This window comes from Heloderma suspectum, chromosome 1 (genome assembly GCF_057233095.1).
Source record: "Heloderma suspectum isolate Gila_16-S chromosome 1, 16-S_ref, whole genome shotgun sequence".
NCBI lineage: Eukaryota > Metazoa > Chordata > Lepidosauria > Squamata > Helodermatidae > Heloderma > Heloderma suspectum.
In genome coordinates this window covers 356,729,204-356,744,991 of record NC_139458.1, presented here as the reverse complement: position 1 = coordinate 356,744,991, position 15,788 = coordinate 356,729,204, and the positions used below count along the sequence as shown (strand labels likewise).

The following is a 15,788-nucleotide window of genomic DNA, read 5'->3' as shown; positions in this document are numbered from 1 at the left end:
TATGTCCATTTACCATCAAATTCACATTAGTCACAACATACGCACTGGATAATTATGTAAGCCAAATGTCTGATTCAAAGATTCTGGGTCACTGATTTAGTTGCTAGTAATCCCTGGCTACCAAGGTTTGCAACCATGCTAATCAAGCAAATGAAGCTAAGTAGCAAGTTTACTTGACTGGAAACGTAATCAAAAACAACAATTACATCTATTACATGCAAACTGTTCTAATAAGACTCAGCAAGCAAATGTTTTCCCATGTGAAGATAATTAGAAATAATAATAATAATCCCAGAGTGCTTTTTATGTTAAATAATTAGCCGGCATAGTAATGACTATTTAGACATATGAATAAAAATTACTATCTATATGGGGAGTGATCAAAATAAATCACAATATAGATGCTGTTTAGACATGCTCCTAGCCATATGGGAAGCGCTTATGTGTGAGCAGCTCTACTGTGCCGGGGAGAACATTTAAATGAGCCAACCATGGGATGAGAGACAGTCATGTGGGACTTTCTCACAGAATCATCACCTTTCCCCCAATGCAGCACGAATACCATCCACAAGATCCACCCCTACTGACATGGTCAGGTCACTTAAACATTCTCTCAACTTTACAGCACTGCTCATGGATAAACAGCTGCCACACAGATAGAAAGACATCTAAAGAACACTATAGTGAGTCACAGCAGAATAGAGCACTTCTTACAAACAGCTTGGTCAGTTAAGTGACATGAAGCTGGCATACCTAAAAGCCAAGCTGCATATTCAGCAAAAGCATGTAGGAAAGCCCTTTTTGAACTGTACCACTTCAGAATGCAGCTGGAGGGGTGAGGTGGAGAGAGATCATGGTTTTAATACTCACCTATGTTTTTTAAAAGAGGTCATGAGAGGAAAGGCTAGGCTAGAACACTTGTTTCTGACATGCTAGTTTTCTCCATGCAAGGATTTTATTTTTACATGAATCAGTATTCAGAATTGAATGCCTACTTACAGTCTCAAGCGGGACAGTCCAGGAAGGATACTGCAATGTGATTTTGCTGATCATCTATATCAAATGTTTATTGTCCTAGGTTGCTATTTGCTTTTGTCCCAGGCTGATGTTAGCTTTAATCTCCAGCAGAAAACAAACCATGGCAACATACAGCTTGGTTAAAACATTCCATGTAATAAATATAATAGGATAAAAGTCACCTGTCCTTGAACCCCCTACCCATTGGTGAAGCTCATATGATGACATAGAATATTCATAAATATTCTAACTGCTAAGAAGGAAGGGTCAAACATGGAATGGAATGCTGAAAATTAGTGGAGCTTCGGAGAGGGACGGGGAACTTCAGTTTGTTTGGGAGATAAACTTCACACAGGGCTAGAGGACAGAAGCGGCAGTTTGCTGTAGGGGGGCAGAAGAGACAAGGAGCCTGAGTCTTACATGTTGAATAAAAGTAACAAGCCAAATCTTTGGCTTCAGGTATCTAGTATACTCTATTTTTTAAGACGTTCTAAAATCATGGTAAATATGATCTAGGAGTGCTCATGCAGCTCCCATACACTTCAGTGGGGTTTGAGTCCTATTGCATTGTGACCATAATCCTTTTAAAAGCATGTGTGTATGTGTGTAGAGGGTGTGTGTGGAAGGGTTGGATCACTTATCTTTCTATATAAACTTCTAGATTCTCTCTAACAGCATCATGTGTCAATCTGAACGACAGCCTTTCCACAGCAATAATTAAAAGAAACATTTATGAGATGGAAAGTGATGATGTGTGTCTGATAATCAGGGCAAGATGCCCTGAACTATGAATACACCAATACAATATCTTCACATATACAGTATTTCCCCACTAACCTGAAGAGAGGAGAAAAACCTTTCAGCACTACCACAAAGTGCACAGTTTCTGTGCACTTTACATTTTGAAGGATTTGCTCTGGTGTAAGCACTACTTGGTAAATTGCAGTTACCTTCTGGAACATTCCTACCCATAAAATAGAATAATCTGTAATAAATTAGACCCAGCTATTGTTTAGAGTTAGGTTTACAGTTTATATATATATCAGGGGGGCAAACGACAGTACAATTACCACCATTCACCACCCAGCGGAAAGGCTACCTTCCATATCCATTACACGTAGACTAGATATCATGCATTTCCCCTGAATCAGGTCAAGTGAGGCTGGACCACAAAGATTCAAATGTGGCTGTGTTTAATTGTCTAGAAAGGCCCCAAGGAGATACTGTCCAGATAATCCTTTAGACCAACCTTCCCCAACCTGTTGCCCTCCAGATGTGTTGGACTGCAACTCCCATAATCCTCCAGCCAGAATGGCTTGGGTGGGGATGATGGAAGTTGTAGTCTAACACATCCTGAGGGTACCAAGTTGGGGAAGGCTACTTTAGGCTGACACAGAGGCCTGTACACAAGTGAGGAATGTATCAATTTTGGGAAAATGTTTTCTGCAGTTGCTCACCTCAGTAAAGAGTTAAATGAAAGTGCTGGAATAGCTAGTCCTATTTTGAGATTGAATAACATTAGCAAGTGCAGATATAATATTATTTTATGGCACACCCTCTTTGATGCCTCAGAGACATGGTGTGCACTTAAGTACAATAACGGAGCCATTTTCAATAACACCGTTTGAAAAGGATTATTGGGGTCCCTTGTTGGGATGACACAAAAAGAGTTACACCACGCAGCAGACTACAGAACCCGCAGTTCAACAGAGGACACAGACCTAGTCTACTTATGTGGACCTGATGCCCTGACCTGTGAAAAAACTACAATACTACTAATGAACTGGATACTACCTGGTGTCAAAACAATGGCTCCACCTCAATTCTGCAGGAGAAAGTAAGTAGAAGGCAATCAGGGATGCTGTTAAAGAGGCAAAAGTGACCTCAGTATTTGGGGAAGGGGCAGTTTGTACCCACCAGAAGTGCCCCAAACTGTAATCCCTTTATTTTGTAGAGAGAAGCCACACAGTGAGAGCCACTGAGAACCAAGCTAGCTCCACTCCTTAATCTGCACAGGCCTGCTTTAGGTTCCATTTCTTGGCCACATTAGAATGTAACAGAGAGGAAATCCAGAAATTCTCTACATCTATCAATCTATACACATGCACGCGCACACAAACACAAACCTCCATTTAGTATTAGGAACCTCCATTCAATATTAGGAATTGTAACAATAGAATTTATGTTACGGTCGAGGGACTCACAAAGCCGAGAGCTTCCAGCTTCAGTGGCTCCTGACACAAAGTTAACATGTTTGTGGGCTAATGGTCTATCTCCAGAAGCAGATGGATCTTAATGGCAGCCGTGGCTAAACTCCTGTTGAAGCTTTGGGCACTCTAAGGGCACAACTGCCCCCATGTATTCTTTCCCATGGAACAGAGCTCAGTTGGCCCCTTGGATTTCCATGGAGTTGGGAGGTGTGTGTGTGTGTGTGTGTGTGTGAAAAAGACAGAACTACAGCACAAATAGAAGAAAATCTGCCTACTCGATGGCAGCGATGGTGGCAAAGGATTACTTTTCTGCTGTTGTTGCATCTGTGAAGTGCTGTCTAGCGTAACTATGCCAGGTGGGCCAGGATGATGTTAAATAACCATTGGTGGCCCACTGTAACTTGTTCACAAAGCACTTTGAAGATAAATCCACTCATTTCCATCGCAACTTTTTGTGCAGTTCAGGGACATATTGTGGAATTTCAGGAAGAATTTCTGTGAATGCAGCCTGAGGTTGTAGACAAGGTGTTTGGAAAGGTTTGATTTACCACCTGTTTGCTCAGTTCCTGCCCATCATGGCATGTAACATCTTGTAAGGAGGGAGCGACAGCTAGATCTGGGAGATAAGTAATTACTCCTTGAGGGAAGGAGTGGTCCCAGCTGCTGAACTGTCAGCAGGACATGGGGATCATGACCTGTGGCTTCAATGCAAGGACAATGACTAGGATCATCGTGCCAAGAAGATATTCTGGGGAGACTGCAGCTTAAATAAAGCAGTATGTTTTATCTTGAGGCAGTGAAACCAATGTCAACTTGTAATGTTATCTCAGGGGAGCCAGCTAAAGCACAACCTATAAAGTCTGCTATCTGTAGGTGAAAACTACAGTGTAGACTTTACTTGTGATATCTTAAGTCACCTAAGTTCACTTTATTACCAAACCTTACTTCATAGTACGTCACAGCCTAAGCTATTCTTTTGTGCATGTGAAACTCCCTACTTCCCTAAGATAGGAAGCTCCAGAGGCAGCTCCTCAAGGGTCTGTTAATTTCCTTTCCTTGTGAGGAGAGTTATGGCATTTTGTGCTATCTTTTTTTTTTTTTACAGATATATCCAATAAGCATGGAGGAGTGAACAAATATCTAGACCAGGGGTGGGGAACCTGTGACCCTCCAGATGTTTTGCCCTAAAAACCCCATCGGCCCTAGCCAGCAGAGCTAATGGTGAGGGCTGATGAGAGTTGTAGTCCAAAACATCTGGAGGGCCACAAGTTGCCCACCCCTGACTTAGGCAGACAGTACTATGCTGTAAAACAGCATCAGTTTCCTCCACAAAGCAAGTAGAAACTACTTGAAGCTTTCCTTCAAAGCTTTTTTTTTCCAGCCGCTGCACAACTCAAGAACTCTGTCTCCTTTTCTGGCTACACTGAAACTCTCAATAACTTTCTCTCTAACCCTGCATATGTGGTGTGTCCTACAAAGCAGCCATCAAGCATCTTTCTCATTCAAATAATAAAATAGAAATCTCCTAGCTATCAAAACACATTGACCAAGCATTATTGGATAGCTTGAGAGAACCATCAACACACCATCAGTACCCATTAGCAGGCAAGCAAGTTATTTTTTTTTAAATCCTCTCTTCACTTGAGATAACATAACAGCATTTACATTATGACATATTACAACACAGGTAAAATGGCAGCTACATTAAATGACCTCTGTCCCACCACATCTAAGCCAATGTTATGATGCTTGCTTCTTTTCCTGCTGCCAAATTGAACATATTTACATATTTGGAAGCAGAATTCCATTATCGTTAATCAAGGATCCTATAAATATAAAAGGATGAACAACCAATAAAAGTCCCATTCATGAAAGATGCATACATTATACTCAGCAGTCTCAAAGTTTAATAAGCTCTTTTGCCTGTAACACCAAGCTGGTGCATATTGCACAGCCTAAAATTAAACACATGATCAAAATTACATTTTCAAAAAAATAGCACACAAAAGACATGAAATGGTTATGAACATGCTAATCAAAGACAAAATATGGGGAGAATTCACAATCTGCTAAATGCAAAGTCCTTAAACATGGAGAAAATAAATTAACGGTGAACATATTGTTGCTAGGTTTTGGTTTTAAAAGAAAGCAATAAATAGGCTTGTTTAATTTTTAATACTTGTATTTAGTGGTTTAAATATAAATGCATTTTAGATAGGGTTATGGTAAAGACCAGAAGTAGGTGTTCTGCTCTCTAATTTGCCAGCATTCCATTTTACTTAATTAGCTTCCTTTTTACTATGCAAGGCAGTAAAATTAATCACAACTTAATATTAAATAATATGACTGCTGCTTCCTGCGCTAGACAAGGGATAAAAATCTGTTTGGAACTTTATGGCCCCTGGGAAGTGTGCTGCTGTTTCAAAAACAATCAAAAATAATATACTTAAGGCGTTATCTTTTATATCCCCTGTGGCTTAGAAAGTACATATGCAGAAGGAAAGCGAATGTCATATGATTAGCATTTATAAACATACCTTGCCTCATACCAACCGACTGGCATCGCTCCTCTTCTGAAAGGAACATAAGAGGATGCATGTAATACAGCCACAGTATTTCACTAATTAAACAAAGTGCAGGCCTTTCCCCATATTCTCTCAAAGTCACCTCACACACATTCCAGATTTTGAACATACCTTTTCATGCCTTACACTGTGTAAATAAGTATACTCTGGGCACAATCCTATGTATTTTTAGACAGAAAAAAATCTGGATGGGGAATGCCAGGAGTTGTAGAACTTTTTTTCCTGTCTAAACATGCATAGGATTGCACCTTTTATGTATCTATTCTGTATCCTGGAATAGGAGAAGTGGATCCATGCATTTATTTCACACAGCAGAGAACTGAAATTGGCCCTGGTTATCTGTTGTGTATATACATAGTGGAATCAATGCATGGATCAAACTCACAAATTACAGGATACACAGTGACCATACATAGGATAGATACCAGAGACACAGAGCAGGGCAGTGAGGGCTTTTGCCTCCGCTTGTAAGCTTCCCAGAGGCACTCAATGAAGCCCAGTGCTGGACTAGATGGGCCTCAGCCTAACCCAGTGGGGCTCTTCTTTTATTAACTTTCATTGTATTAAGTACAACACCTGATGAAGCAGTATCATCCCAAATCTAAAAACTCATACCAGTGTAACATTTTGCTACACCAAAGTTAACACCCTTGCCAGAGTAACATCAATGTATCTAAGGGCCAAATCGCATGTTACATTAATCACATAGTGTGTGTGTGTAGTTGAGGCTTGTCTCATTTACTCCTCTAGTGTAAGCACATGCAGCCCTGATTTGGATCCACACTTTGGGATGAGCCAGCATGGTGTAGTGGCGAGAGTGTTGGACTGGGAGCCAGGAGAACTGGGTTCTAGTCCCCACTCGGCCATGGAAGCTCACTGGGTGACTTTGGGCCAGTCACAGACTCTCAGACCAACCTACCTCACAGGGTTGTTGTTGTGAGGATAAAATGGAGGAGGAGGAAGATAATGTAAGCCACCTTGGGTTCCTTGCAAGAGGAAAAAAAGGCAGGATAGAAATGCAATAAATAAATAAATAAATAAATAGGGAGGGGAGGGTCCCTGAAATCCCCCATTTTGCTTTTTAGAAACCACGTTATTGTTTTTCTTATTAATTTGCAGTGAGTATCCTGAGAGTCCTCAAAAAGGGAAGGGAAGAAGCTATGGAAGAAGGGTGCAGTGCCTTTCAAGAGTCAAGTTTGAGTGCTGTGTACCTCAGTATCCTTCTATACCTACAGAGGCCAATAAGTTACCACACCAACATCATCCAGGGCTCCTTCACACTGAGCTTTTATCCTGAGATTGAGATTGCTGCTTCACTGAAGTTTGTGGGCTCTTTACATGACGCCGTGATCATTCAAGGCATCTGCTGCACTAAATGCCCTTTGTTTCATTTTTAAATAGATCGCAGATCATGAGCTATCAAATTACCCGATTGTGCTCTGCTTCAGTTTCCTCCATGAAAAGAGTAGAAGCGGCAAGAAGAGGAGCAAGATCAATGACAGATAAAGGAAGACTCCGATAAGGGAAGAATGAAGGGGAAGGGGTGAGGAGAAAGGAAACAAGTGAAAAAGGGAGTCGTCGTGATCCTGCATTTAAAATGGAAGCAGAAAGCCCCATTTTAAATGCAAGATTTTAGGCTGGTGTAGAGATGCCCCCAGATTTATATCAATCAAATGAAGGAAAGTGCTGTCACATTTTGGAAGAAAGGTTCTGCCCTTACTTTTAATTTGTCTGAAATATAGGACCAAACTTATTGAAAATGACTTTGCTGAGCATCATTTCTTTCCGCCAAGTAAAGGAAGGTAAAAGTGGTGGGCTTCTGGAATGAAGGGAGGAACTGCGTACATTTTAATAACAGACACACCAGGTTTTAACAGCAAAGAAAACCTTAGATCTAAGAGCCAAATGGGAAGTGATGTTAAATGCATCCACTGAAGTGCCCTTTAAAATTGTTCATAGCTGCCATGCTCCACACACACATGCACACTCCAAATTTTGTTGGGACCAAGGTGCATGGGGAGAGGAGCTTAATTCTTTCCTCTCTCACCACAGTTCCCCTCCCCAAATGGCCCCTCACATTGCCCAGAAAGGCATGCCTATAAGACCACAGAGGGAGAGGAAAGAGTTAACCCTCCCTCCAGTGCTGCAGTCCTGATTAACATCTCCCACAGCATCTATTAACTATGTAAAAAATAAAAACAATAAAAACCAAGCACAGCACTTCAAGTGACATGTTCACTTTCACATCTAGTGTGGCCCTAAGAGCAATAATAATACTGAGATCATGTAACTGAACTGAATATCCTGGGCCGGTGAAGAAATATTGGTTACAATCCAATACAGAGTTAAACATGCTGAAGCCCACTAAAATCAATGGGCTTGAGCACACCTAATCCAGTTTTGGATTTTGGCCTTTCTGTTTATAAAGTGCAAGGCAATGTAAATATGTATTCAAAAGCAGAGTTATGAAATGTCTGGCTTGAAGGATTATGTAATATTGCATGCTAAAGCTATAATAAAGAACTAAAACTAAAACACATACACATAAAAATAGAGTCAAAAAGCCTTGCACAAAAAAGTCTACATTTATTCATTCAACTGCACTGCACCAGCTACAACTAAGGTAAGAATTTTCAGCTCCAATAGAGCAGTCCAGACTTCTTCCTCTGAAGTACATTTTCACACATAAAAATTAGCTGGGTACAAACAAAGTCAGTGATTGGGAAATCCTCACCACAGGAAGGATGCATGCTCTTAAAAAAAACCTTATTCAGGAACACTACAAATCTAATTAATAGGAGATATCACATTGATTTTTGGAATGGATTCGTAACTTTGCCGGAAATTAAGCATTTTGCAGGGTAATGGAGCAGGCAGAACTGTGATTACAGTAGCTTTTCCTCAATTTTATAACCTATTGTATGCCTTAGATAATAAATCACATGTTTTGGTTTGATACATGGGCTGTTCTACTGTCTTAGTGAAGATCTATTTATGCCAGCTATTTTAATAGTTAAAACAGCCAAAAAAATCTGTTTTATTCATGATACATTGATGATACATAAGACCTTTGTAGGCATGGAGTGTGTATCAGCCAGATAAGCCAGAAAAATAAAATGTGGAAGACAATCCCATTTTCAAGTGATATGAACAGATTGAACTGAAGCTGTGAGGAGCATCAAAGTGTGGAATATTTTAGGAAACACCCTGAAGCTGATATAGGTTTACCTAGGAGTAAGTCCCATTGAACTCAGTGTGGCTTACTTCTAAAAAGACTGATAAAGGATTCCACTGACAGATGTTCCAAGCAACCCTAAGCAGGTTTACTCAGAAGTAAGTCCTACTGAGTTCAGTTGGGCTTACTCTCAGGTAAATAGGTAGCCTCAGTGAGTTAAGGGAACCTATATGATTTAAAACCAATCATAATTAAAACTGCGTCATGGAACACTCTTAGAAATCTATTAATCTTTCACTTTGTTGAGCGCTGTTGTCCTGTGAAGAAAGAATTTTTCTATGGGAGGTAGAAAGGAAATAGGAACTCTTGGGAAAATAAAGCCTGTTCTAATCTAGATATAGATGGAGATTAGCATCGTTGACACCAAACTTCTAAAAAAGAAGCATGGAACAGGGAAGTTAATTTTACCATAGTTAAAGCTTCAGCTGTTCTTGAAAGCTTTGATGAACTTTGAGGCTAACATAGTGCATGAGCCAAAACTAAACTGATAGGTTCCAGTGGAATTAACTCTCTTTTTTGTTTTTCTCTGGTCAAATGTATGTTCCAATGAAAAATGCATGAGCTTCACTCATTAGTTATAGCTACTGAAATCAGCTAGTCCTGTCTCCCTTCTTCCCTCCAGCCATACTCCTACTGATTTAAGGAGAACACAAGAAATAATAGTATGATAAAGATGTCAGAAAGCTAATAACCATTGCAAGCTCAGAATTCTTTGGGAGAGTGAAGCAAACGCAAATCTGAATGCTTACAAAGTATACATATAGGAAAATAGCCTTAAATGACAACGATAGGAAGAAGATAAAGTGAATTGGTCCAGAACAACGTTTGATGCAAAACATTTTAACATGTTGAACATGCACACCACAAGCAAAGAATCTGTAATCAAACCCAATTCTCAGCTTAAAGACACCCATATTAACCATAATGAAGAGCATTTGCAGAGAGAAAGAGAGAGAGAGAGAGAGAGAGAGAGAGAGAGAGAGAAGTATTAACTTGCATTTCAAACAGAGTAGCTTATCCTATGTCTAAAATAAACAACATGGAGCTTTTAAACAATGTCAAATGTTGACATTTTAGATACAGATACTCTGCATTTTGAAAATGACAAATGCTTTCTTAGCAGAGAGATAGTGTTTTTCTCAGCTCAACAGCCATAAACTCTACTTTAGATCTAGTGTTTTTATTGTTTATCTCCCAGAAAACAGTTTTAAAGCATGCACCTGTCAGTTATAACCTTGCTTCCTCTAGCTTGGTGTTCCATTCCATCACCATCTTTTTATCCTGATAAAAAGCTCATCACTGGAAAGCTAGTGTAGGCTGCCAATTAGGCTCATGACATTTCTAACTCCAAACTGTGCTGTCTACAGTGAGATTGGATACTTTAATTGCAGCAAGCTTGTACCTTATCAAATGCTGTCTACAGGAACACTGGAGCCTCCATATTTGCAAGGAAACTCTGAATCAGGGCTAATGCTTCCATTTGGATAATGCAATATTTAAAATCCTGAAACCAAGCTTTCAGCTTTCAGACCATACAGAATGCTTCCTAGGATGTTCAGGGTGAGGGTGGGGGTGGGGGTGGGGGTGGGGGGAATGCTGCTGGGTTTATCCAGACATGCCATCTTAGATTAACCCCACCATATATGCACATCTTAGTGCCCATACAGAGGTAAGGTTGCTTCTCCTATTATTGACATCACATGGAAGCCAGTAGACATTTTTCTGCATCATTGTACTTAAGACTGCCTGTTCCTGAATGCCATCATTCATGCATATATGTGAACACACATATAATGAATGAACCTGAAAGTATAGGGATCTTTTGCAGAGGCATGGTGCACACACACACACAGACACACTGTAGTTTTTACATTGGATGTTGACAAAATGGGGATATAACGACAAAGATTAAGGGTGAACAATACAAGTTTTATTTTACAATAAATATTTACAAAAAGAGGACAGCCTGATTAGTATACCAGCCCCCTAGCACTGGACCAACAGAATAGTCATACTAATAGTGATACAGGCAGAAAAGACAGAAGTTGGGAGTCACGGTTCGCCAAATAAGGAGTGGGGAGAATGCTACAGAAATGGCGAGGCAGGGCTTGGGGGAGCTAAGCGCAACAGGGCAACTTTCAACTACAGTGGCAAAGGGTGGGACATGTGAGGGGCAGAATGGATAAAAACAGGTTACAAACAACAAATACAATAATCTCAAAATTTTACCTTGTCTCAATGGAAGGAAAACAAAGGAATTCTTAACAATGACACCACTTTCTCTCCCACTGTGAGGCATGGCTTCCCGGGATTCCTCAAGGCCTACAAGAGGCTGGTGGCCCCAAGCTTACAGTTGTGTGCCCAGTACAAGAGGCCCTCAGGTGTCCCAGTCAAATCTTGTGAGCTCACAGAGTAACTGGGCTGCACCAAAGCAATGGAAGCCAGTTGGAGTATATAAGGCAGGTGGTGCAAGCAAGAGGAGATTCTAGAGAAGGAAACGAGGGAAAGGTACCAGAGAAGGAGAGGGAGAGTTTTAGGAAGGATAACAAAGAACAAACTGTGAGCCAAATGAACTCCAGGTAGATCTTGGAGCTGCATGAGTCATGACAGAGACTTTGTCCATGCTGGGTCCAACAATAAACAAGTGAGGAAGGGGGGAAGCAGGCACAGACAGTGAGAGGCCCATTGGTAGCACTATGCTGAGGGCCTACTGGAGCCCTGATGGAAATGCAAGGAAAGAATGAATAAAAGAATGAATAAGTAAATCAAGTAATAGCATCAGGTAGCAGGTGGCCTGACCTAAACCCTAGCTATTATTTGGAGCAAATAATAATGCTCTGATTCAGAATAAGGTATGTTCATATGGTCAGCCCCACACTTACAAAATGTTAAGAGGCAATTAAAAAAGAAAGGATTCTGTGGAACCTTCAGGATCAAGGCTGCAAACCTATGCACACTTACCTGGAACAAGACCTACGTATACTTTTGAATAAATTTTGAATACTTTTGAGTAAACATGCCTTGCATTGGGCTGCCTCAGACATATTTTGGCACATCATCAGGTGCATTGATTGGTCACCCAAAATGTTTGTCTTGATCTCACTTTGAGATTCCCCCTGCCCCTTTCTTTCTTCTCTTTTCTTTCTACTCAGGGTATATATACCTATCTACTAGGTGGTGACCACTTCATAAACCTGAGAAACTGGGCTCCGGCCCATGACTTTCTCTTGTTCTTGCTGCAACCGACTAACACAACTATGCCTCTGGAATAAAAAGCAATTAACCCTTATGTTTTGATACTGAAAGAAATCTGGAAATGGAAACGTCATGTGCAGTTTCCTTTCCAAAGTTCTCAATATTCCAGAAACATGGCTTGTGATCCAGCACACAAGTACTAAACACTTCAATTTAGACATTCTATTGATTCCAGTGTAACTTATTTTGAAATAAGTATGTTTAGATTTTTCAGCCTAACTGGCCAGTCTTAAATATATTTACTTGCAAATAAATCATACCTTCCAAATGGGGCTTACCTCCTGCTAAGCAAGTTTTGGACTGTAGCCTAAGTATATCTTGAAGAATATAGAACAAAACTGAGAATATGAAGGATAGCTTCTGTTAAATAATGAATCATATTATGCTCAAATGTAATGTGATAAAGCATTTAATGAAGGCCCCCCCATTCATATTACATGCAAATATGTGTAATGATATCCCAAAAGCTTGTTTAGATGAGGCAAAGTCACTTCAGGTGGGAGCTTTGGGATGGGACATTTAATCTTTTCCCCGCCTTTCATTTCCCTGTTCTAAATCATCCCCAAAGTTGCTTCCCTGTGGGGTTTTAAATGAATATTTTCCTCCATTCTAAACAATCTAAACAGGCTTTCCCTCACATGTATGTTAAATACCATTTGAGCCTAACTCAAGAAAAGATCCATGGGTGAGAAGCAGCTTTACATTTCACTGGTCTACTGCCATTATTATATAAAATGGGCATGTGGTAGTTGGATAAAACACGACTGGTGAGCATGCAGCTATGTCTTTAAAATATACCATGAAAAGAAGCTAAAGTGATATCAGTGTGGAAATTCAAGAATCAGATAGATGTTAAAACTCATTCTAGGCAATTGCTTAAGAAGCGATCTAAAAAAGTCAATATTTATCTCATTCAAATCTGCTTTGTAAAAGGAGGAATTCCTAACAAAGTGAAGCATTTTGCTTTCATTTGCCTCATATTCATGAATAGTACTGTGCAGATACAGGCACTGTTTATGGTGAAAACAGAGTGCAACCACACAAGCACAGATAAAGAGAGACATCTGAACACTAAACAAGTAAAGCTTTCAATAAGAAAGCCCTTTGTACATTATGTATACTTTACTCAAAGATAATAAATCCCATTCTGTTTTGCTGGCTTGGGGTGTTAAATGCGAAGTTTGTTTAAGAAAATGCAATTACAGATGCTGCTCAAACACAGCAACTTCAAATTCATCTTAAAATTAAAGTAAGTAGCATAATACTTATACCCCAACTCGCTTCAGTTATGTATTGGATCCCTTTTGCAATTAGGGAGAGGGGCAGCTGCTTGATAGTGAGTCAGGCCATTGGTCCATCTAGTTCAGTATTACCAGCACTGACGGGCAGCAGCTCTCCAGGGTTTCAGGCAGGAATTTTTCCAGCAATACCTGGGAGCTGTCCTCATGAGCGATTTAGCGCGAAGTTAGAGCAGTCGGAGTTCCTTTGTGACAGATGAAGTCGTCACCAATCCACTGCCAACCTGTTGCTTCCCTCTTGAAAAGCTGCATTTTCTGAAATTCCTTTTACTCCAACTTTTTTTTTTTTTACTGAAAGTGGCTCCCTGACAGTTTTACCACAGTGTGCCATGTCCCCCTGCATTAAATCCTCGGCATGCCTCTGTGACCTGGCAGTGATGTGGTCAAGGGGGTGGGATGCTCCATTCCTTCTAGTTTCCCCAATGGAAGTAGTTTTTCCCATTCCTATTGAGAAAATCCCCAGGAGCACAGCAGCGACCCGGCACATTACCGCAGTAGTAGGGACACTCATTCATCTTAGCTAGCCTGCTTTTAATCTTTAACATATCCCCACCCCCTTCTGTGCGTATTTACTCAGAAGTAAGAAATAAATCTTGTTCCTCTGCAGTGACAGGGTTAAAACTAACTTTAGTAACTCATCCTAAAGCGCTCTTTTGCTTCTCCGCTGCTCTCTTAAATCACCATGTTGTGCTTCTTTGATGCCCTGTAGTTTCTCTGATGTAAAGTTGTTTCTCCATTGCTTTGTAAAGTCCCTTCTCTGCTTTATTGCTTCGTCGCAGTAACAATCTTTTGGGTTTACGGAAGCTTCTCATTGCAAACAGGGAAAAGGAGAATGGGAGAAAAGGGTGAGGGTGGGGTTTGGAAGCAATAGGCAAAAGTGCACACATGGGAAAAAATGGGGTGGGAGCAATAACTCTGCGGCAGATTGCTGGAATGTGGTGAAATTGGGGTAGGGTGGGAGCTCTCAGGGGAAGCCTTTAGATGTTGCAGTGGAGACCTGGGAATTTTGCCTTCTTCAAGGAAATCTGCACACGTGGGGAAAATTAGTTGTTCTCCATTCATAATAATGTAGTAGCAGGGTGAACCTGGACAGGGTGGGAAACAAGCCTCCCTCACTGGTTGAGCAGCCCCTGCCACAGTGATGATGTTCAGTTCTACCCCCCCCCCTCACCTGGAAGTATTTTACTTTTGAGTGCTGTGTGACCTTTGAAAACCGGATTTTAAAGGTACACTACACTTGGCTTTCCTAAGGAAATCAACCCTGACTGCTCATGGGAAGGACAGATACTGAAGCTGAAGCTCAAATATTTTGGCCACCTAATGCAAAGAGAAAACTCCCTGGAAAAGACCCTGATGCTGGGAAAGATTGAAGGCAAAAGGAGAAGGGGATGGCAGAGGATGAGATGGCTAGATAGCATCACCGATGCAATGAATATGGACTTTAGCACGCTCCGGGAGAGAGCGGAGGACAGGAAGGCCTGGTGTGCTATGGTCCATGGGGTCACAAAGAGTCGGCCACGACTGAACGACTGAACAACAACAACAACACTTGGCTTATCTTGCTTCGTGTGTCCCTGATGGACCAAAGCTGATTCCATGAAAATCCTGGTAACACTCCAACGTGCTTCTCATTCCATTGTTGTGCAGATCCCCCCTGGAGACATCGGGGATCAAACCTGGGACCTTTTGCATGCAAAGCAGGTGCTCTACCTCTGAGCTACAGCCCCTCCCCAAATCTCTTCCCCCCATCCCACCTACTTTTTCAGGATCATTCACTCCCCTGTAAAGGTGGGTAGATGAACACAGGAACATAGGCAGCTGCCTTACACTGATTCAGACCATTAGCCCAGTATTATCGACACTGACTGGCAGCAGTTTGCCAGAGTTCCAGGCAGGAGTTTTTCCAGCCCTACCCAGAGATGCCAGGGATTGAACTTGGGACCTTCTGCATGCAAAGCAGGTGGTCTGCCACTGAGCCATGGCCCTTCTAATTCCCAAATTATAATTACTGTGGCACTGCTAATATAGGCAACTGTTCAGATCGAGATGAAAGTTAATTGATTTTTCTTGGCACTGTCAGCTAGTAGAGTCATCTCATTTCCTGATTTAAGGCAAAACATTATGCATATCTCAAACAACTTTGATGTATTCATCTAATAACACAAAGTATAAATAGGGCGGGCGGGCG

At 41.0% G+C, this 15,788-nt stretch overlaps 1 protein-coding gene and 1 long non-coding RNA gene across 4 annotated transcripts in view; one reads left to right on the top strand and one right to left on the bottom strand.

Moving 5' to 3' along the window:
• Positions 1-9,786, top strand: part of LOC146359725 (uncharacterized) — a 38,809-nt gene extending 29,023 nt beyond the window's left edge. For both annotated transcript variants that reach the window (XR_014786755.1, XR_014786754.1), the window contains one exon: positions 6,932-9,786. This is a non-coding gene — a long non-coding RNA (uncharacterized LOC146359725). The remainder of the gene's footprint in view (positions 1-6,931) is intronic.
• Positions 1-15,788, bottom strand: part of PACRG (parkin coregulated) — a 386,078-nt gene that overhangs the window by 40,680 nt on the left and 329,610 nt on the right. The window contains exon 5 of one of the 2 annotated variants that reach the window (XM_084827983.1): positions 5,765-5,800. The exons of the other annotated variant lie outside the window; for it this stretch is intronic. Coding sequence (XP_084684109.1) covers positions 5,765-5,800 — 36 coding nt within the window. The remainder of the gene's footprint in view (positions 1-5,764; positions 5,801-15,788) is intronic. 2 annotated transcript variants of the gene reach the window in all.